Source organism: Odocoileus virginianus, chromosome 10 (assembly GCF_023699985.2).
Source record: "Odocoileus virginianus isolate 20LAN1187 ecotype Illinois chromosome 10, Ovbor_1.2, whole genome shotgun sequence".
Lineage (NCBI taxonomy): Eukaryota > Metazoa > Chordata > Mammalia > Artiodactyla > Cervidae > Odocoileus > Odocoileus virginianus.
The window spans coordinates 11,440,462-11,447,424 of record NC_069683.1 but is presented as its reverse complement, the minus strand read 5'-3'; the positions used below and the strand labels follow the sequence as shown (position 1 = coordinate 11,447,424).

The following is a 6,963-nucleotide window of genomic DNA, read 5'->3' as shown; positions in this document are numbered from 1 at the left end:
AGTCATGTCTGATTCTTTGTGACTGCTTGGACTATAATTTGCCAGGCTCCTCTCTCCATGGAATTTTCCAGGCAAGATAATGAAGTGGGTTGCCATTTCCTCCTCCAGTGGATGTTAACAATCCTGGGATCAAACCTAGGTCTCCTGCACTGCGGGCAGATTCTTTACCATCTGAGCACCAGGGAAGCCACATATTAGTGGCATATATAACTTGGGTCTGAAATTGCCTGATCCCTTGTTATGTACCATATCACTGAGGGAAAGAAACTATGCCTTACTCAACTTGTAATCAAAATGTTCGTGACATATTAGACACAAATAGATGTTCTACATACATTCTTCAAGTGAATGTGTAAATAAACAATTGTGCTTTTAAGTGTTTTCCCGTTTAAGTGTTTTTTTTTTTCAATTTGAATGTTTTTCCCCTTGTCTTTTAGACCAACTGCTTCTAATACCTGAACTCAGCTCCTGTCCAGACTAGATGGAATCAAGGAACAATGTAACTTACTTTGTCCTCCTGGGCCTCACACAGAATCCAAAGGAACAGAAACTCCTTTTTGTTATGTTCTTGCTCTTCTACATTTTGACCCTGATAGGCAACCTGGTCATTATTGTGACTATAACTGTCAGTAAGACCTTGAACTCACCGATGTACTTTTTTCTTGCTAGCTTATCATTTATGGATGTCACTTATTCTTCTTGTATTACACCTAGAATGATTTCAGACTTGTTCTTAAGGGAAAAAATCATATCATTTGAATCTTGCATGACTCAACTGTTTACAGAGCACTTTTTTGGTGGATCAGAGATTGTACTTCTGCTGGTGATGGCCTATGACCGCTATGTGGCCATCTGTAAGCCCTTGCATTATCTGGTGATCATGAGGCAGAGGGTGTGTGTTGTGCTGCTGGTGGTATCCTGGGTTGGGGGTTTTCTGCACTCAATTATTCAACTTGGTACTATTTACAGGCTCCCATTCTGTGGCCCCAATGTCATTGATCACTTTATCTGCGACATGTTCCCTTTACTGAAACTCGTCTGTACTGACACTTATATCATTGGCATCTTAGTGTTGGCCAATGGAGGACTGATCTGCACTCTTGTTTTTCTGCTCTTACTCATCTCCTACGGAGTCATCCTGCACTCTCTGAAGAACCTGAGTCAGGAAGGGAGGCGGAAAGCCCTCCAGACCTGTGGTTCCCACATCACTGTGGTTGTCTGCTTCTTTGTTCCCTGCATTTTCATGTATGCAAGACCTGCTAAGACCTTCCCCATTGACAAATCATTGAGTGTGTTTTATACAGTCATAAGTCCCATGCTGAACCCATTAATCTACAGTCTAAGAAATTCTGAGTTAAGTAATGCCATGAAGAAGGTCTGGAGAAGGAACATCATATCTCATTTTAAGTAAGTGCACTGATTACTATGGAAGAAGTCATTTGACATCAGGGGACATCTCCTCTGAATGCAGAAGCATTTTGTGCTCAGTCACTCAGTCATGTCAGCTGTTTGCAACTGCATGGACTGCAGCCTGCCAGGCTCCTCTGTCCACGGGATTCTCCAGACAAGGATACTGGAGTGAATTGCCATGCTCTCCTCCATGTGATCTTCTCAACCCAGCAATTGAATCCAGGTCTCTCCCATTGCAGGAAGATTCTTTACAATATTAGCTACCAGGGAAGCCATTTTAAAATTTGATTCTGATTTCTTTTTCTTGAACAAATTTATGATAATTACATTAAAAATTGCAATTATACATCTGTGCTATTAATAACAGTTTTTCTGCTTACTAGAATATAAGGTCTATAATTACTTGTTTATAACTGTATCCAGAATGGCATAAAACCTATATAGCAAAAAAAAATGTATAATGAATTCATGAGAAAATTATTGCACTGATTTTTAACTAATTTATGTATGCTTGGTCGCTTCAGTCATGTCTGAGTCTGTGTGACCCTATGGGCTGTAGCCCACCAGGCCCCTCTGTCCATGGGATTCTCCAGGCAAGAATCCTGGAGTGGACTGCCATGCCCTCCTCCAGGGGTCTTCCTGACCCAGGGACTGAACTGCATCTCTTATGTCTCCCGCATTGGCTGCTGAGTTCTTTACCACTGGAGCCACCTGGGAACCCCAGCCAGTTTACGGATTCACATTTTTCACTCCTTTTCATGAAAAAAGAGCAGAGAAGATATTGCAGTTCATGGAGTAGCACAGAGTTGGACTTAGAGGCTGAATAACAATAACAACTCTTTTTTAGGACAGGATGATTTTTATTTAGATTCTTATCATTTAAATGAACTTTTTTATTTATAAAATTTAAAATAGTTATTTATACATATTGCCTTTTTTACTATACTTCTGTGGCATTATGCACAAAATCTTTAACTTAATACTCTCCTATTTACAAGAAGATTTGAAGTAAAACAGATATCAATAAAGAGCATAAATGGAAACCAAACCATATGGTATGCAGGGTCACATGAATTTCCTATTTTTTTCTCAGCATTTTCCAGCCCTATTTGTTGGCCCTAAATTTGTTTTTTTTTCATCTGGTAATAATCTTTGCAAATGCAAGTGTAATTAACATACATATATTTGCTTCTTTCTATATATGTAACACTTGCTTTTACTATACAACATCTTGAAGATGTTTCTATACAAGTCCATATATTTTGTACATGCAAGATCAGTTAACTTGTAGTTTCTGACTCTTTGAGATCCCATATACTATAGTCTGCCATTCCCCTCTGTCCAAGGAATTTCCCAGGTAAGAATACTGGAGTGGGTTGCCATTTCATACTCCAGGGGATCTTCCTGACCCAGGATCAAGCTCATGTCTTCTGCGTCTCCTGCACTGGCAGGCAGATTCCCACTGTGCCACCTGGGAAGCCCAGTCATATATATATATATATATATATATATAAAATATACATGTAATATATTTTTTTATATATAAAAAATATATATATAATTTTTCTTATGGTGCACAGTTCTCCTTATAAATTTATAGTGAAATTAATGTGTACATTTCTATTAATGTGATTGCTAAATTTTCACAAGGCAAATAATATTCTAATTAATATGTTTTATGTATATGCAAATATAATTTTATAGGGATAGCATTGTTCCTATGATATTTGAATGAATGGTCAGGTAATATATGCATTTAAATGTTGATATTGATAGTTATTGCCAAATTACCATACTTGAGGTTAAGTAGTTACAGTCCTGTCCACTCTATGAGAATTCTTTTGTCTGCATCTCAATCACCAGTACCTGATAAATATTTATGACATCTGATTAAAGTTATTTTTATTCTTTAACCACAACCCTTTTGATATAATTGAATTTGATAATCTTTCCACATGTTCAATTTGATTTGTATTTTTTGTGAGTTTATATGTACATAAATACAAACAAGTTTTTACATATATATTCTTTCGAATTTTACTTATTTAATTCAATGGTTAGTCTTTTCCATACTGACTTTTATGAGATATTTATATAGTAAGAAATGATCACTTTTACCACTGCGTGAGTAGTTTATGCTTTCTGGTTGTGTGAAAGTGTCTCAGCTGTGTCTTACTTGTGTGACCCCAAGGACTGGAATCTGCCATGCTCCTCTGTCCATGGAATTATCCAGGCCAGAATATTGAGGTGGGTAGCCGTGCCCTTCTGGAGGGGATCTTCCCAATTCAGGGACTGAACCAAGGTCTCCTGCAATGCAGGTGGATTCTTTACTGTCTGAGCCACCAGCTGCTAAACAAATAGAATAACAACACAGGACTATAGTACCACTCACTGTAGTGAAAAGCAAAACCTAAACAACCAAAAATATTTGACAAGTAAATGAATACAATCTATTCATAAGATGGATTATCAAGCAGCTATTAAAAATTGTGTTTTCAAAGAAAATTTGAAGACATGAGAAAAAGTGCATGATATAATGTTAGTTGAAAGGAGATGATAAAAAATGCACACACAATATGACATCAAATTAGGTTTAAAAATTATATTTCTTGTTGTTTAGTTGCTAAGTTGTGTCTGACACTTTTGCTACCCTATGGACTGTAGCCCACCAGGCTTCTCTGTCCATGAGATTTCCCAGGCAAGAATACTGGAGTGGGTTGCCATTTCCTTCTCCATTTCCTGGATACATGTTTTTAACTTTATAAACTATGTAGAATGACTTTTGCATGTAAATTTTTTATTTTTACATTTTATATTCAATTTTTTTCATTTGTGTATCTTGCTTGGAAAGATACATTTTCCCATTCTACTTGTGCCAAATAGTCTTCAATTCTTTTCCAGTGCTTTTTTTAAAAAGCATTTTTATATCTTATACTAAAACTTTTGATTAATCTTGAATTTATTTTGCTATAGGAGTTAAAGAGGGATCGAAATTTTAGTGGTTTCTCTATATTTTATGGTTTTTAAAAATAGTTACATAACTATCTTTTTGCCATTAACTTGAAATCCTGATTTTTGTTTCCTGAAACAAAATCCCAGTGTATTTGGATCCAATTCAACACACACTTATGCTTCACTAATCTCTTTTTTCATGTGCAGGCTGACACATAATTGCCATTATATGTAAGACATTTTGATCTGTGAAGAGACTAGCAGTCTCTCATTCCTATTGTTTCTCAGAAATATACCTAGACTTGAGGGTTGCAATGCCCTCCTCCAGGGATCTTCTCAACTCAGTGATGGAACCCAGGTCTCTGGTGTCTTCTGCATCACTGGTGGGTTCTTTACCAGTGAACCACCAGAGAAGCCCCCAATACACACTGCTGCTGCTGCTAAGTCACTTCAGTCGTGTCCGACTCTCTGCGACCCCATAGACGGCAGCCCACCAGGCTCCTCTGTCCCTGGGATTCTCCAGGCAAGAATACTGGAGTTGATTGCCATTTCCTTCTCCACCAGTATGCACTACTATATTTAAAATAGATTATAACAAGGCCTAGTGTATAGCACAAGGGAACTCTACCCAATATTTTGTAATAAACTAAATGGGAACAGAATTTGAAAAAGAGTAGATACATGTATATGTATAAGTCAGTCACTTTGCTGTAGACATTTTGTAGCAATGTAGACAATTCTAACAATGTAGACTGTGCTAATCACTATACTCTAACATGGGCTTTCTTGCTGGCTCTGTGGTAAAGAATCCACCTGCAAAGCAAGAGCTAATGGAGATGTGGGCTGGATCCCTGGGTCAGGAAGACCTCGTGGAGGAGGGCATGGCATCCCTCTCCAGTATTCTTGCCAGGAAAGTCCCATGGACAGAGGAGCCTAGCAGGCTGCTGTCCATGGTATCGCAAGAGTTGGACACGACCTAAGACTAAACCAGTACATATTTAACATAGATGATAACAAGTCCTACTGTATAGCACAGGGAACTCTACTCAACATTTTGTAATAAACTAAGTGGGAAAAGAAACTGAAAAAAGGCAGATACCTGTATATGTATAACTCAGTCACTTTGCTGTAGATCTGAAACTAGCACTTTGTTAATCACTACACTCTAATACGGGCTTCCCGGTGGCTCTGTGGTAAATCTGCCTGTAATTCAGGGGGACAGCAGATGCAGGCTTGGGTGGGGAAGATCCCATGGAGGAGGGCAAGGCACTGCACTCCAGTATCCTTGTCAGGAACATCCCATGGACAGAGGAGTCTGGCGGGCTACAGTCCACACGTTTACAAAGAGTCGGACATGACTGAAACCACAGCACACAAGCATACATGCCCCAAATTAAAATAAAAATTTAAAAATAGAGATTTTAATTTAGTAGTTTTGTCATTGGATTGACATATTTGCCTCTTAAATTACCCAGATGTATCTGAAGCCAATGATATTTGCCTATACTTTGGGCTATTAAGCTATAGTCTATAATCATAAATCAATTAATGAGGTCACCTTAGATCTTATATTTACTTTTAAAATTATGGCCAAGTATACGTGACAAAATTCATAACTTTAATCATCTTAAAGTGGCATTAAGTTATGCAACTATGAGTCCTGTCTATATCCAGAACTTTCCCAACTTCTCAAGCTGAAATTCTAAAACCGTTAAACAAAATTCTCCATTTTCCCTCACTGACCTGTGGGCAGCCACCATTCTACTTTTTGTCCTTGATTTGACTCTTTAAGTGTCTCAGTCAAGTGGAATCGTACAGTATTTGTTTTTTGTGACTGTCTTTTTTCACTTAATGCCATATTATAATATATATATATATATATTTTTTTTTTTCATAAAATGCTCTTGGCAGTCTTGTTGAAAATTATCTGGGACATATACAAAGGTTTCTTTCTAGAGTCTGTTTACTCCATTAGTCTGTTGTCCATCTTTATCCCAATGCTAGTGCTGTGGTTACTGTAGCTTTGTAGTATGTTTTAGAACCAGGAAGTGTGAGACCTCCAACTTTCCTCCTTTTCAAAACTGTTTTGGCAATTTTGAAGTCCTTAATATTCCATACGAATTTTATCATGAATTTTTCTACTTCTGCAAAACCATTTTTATAGTTTTGATAAGGAGTGTACTGAATCTGTAGATCACTTGAAGCAATATTAATATCTTAACACTACTAAATATTCTAGTTCATAAATGTTTTCCCATATTTGTGTGTGTTCTATAAAATTTCTGAATAAAGTTTTGTGATGTTCAGTTTAAAATGCTTTCGTCTCATTGATTAAGTTTTCTCTTAACTATTTTCTTCTTTTTGGTGCTCTTGTAAGTGGAATTATTTTCTTAATTTCTGCTTGATTTGTCCATGACCATATAAAAATTCAACAACATTTCACAAAAAACTCTCAGCAAGTTTGAAATAGAAGGAATGTTCCTGGACATAATAAGGTCCACATGTGACTGATCCACGGCTAACATCATCCTCAACACTAAAGCTTTGAAACTTCCACATTAAAATCTGGAAGAAGACAAGTGCTCACACTTTCATAAGTCC

General features: G+C 37.1%; 1 protein-coding gene across 1 annotated transcript; it reads left to right on the top strand.

Moving 5' to 3' along the window:
- Positions 1-481: 481 nt before the first annotated feature.
- On the top strand, positions 482-1,411 carry LOC110148484 (olfactory receptor 4A47-like). The gene has a single exon (XM_020910494.2). It carries the CDS (start codon positions 482-484, stop codon positions 1,409-1,411), a length of 930 nt encoding a protein of 309 aa, XP_020766153.2.
- Positions 1,412-6,963: the final 5,552 nt, after the last annotated feature.

What these genes read in the sequence shown, in the direction of transcription:
- LOC110148484 (XM_020910494.2), top strand. Translation starts at nt 482, where the DNA reads ATGGAATCAAGGAACAATGTAACTTACTTTGTCCTCCTGGGCCTCACA.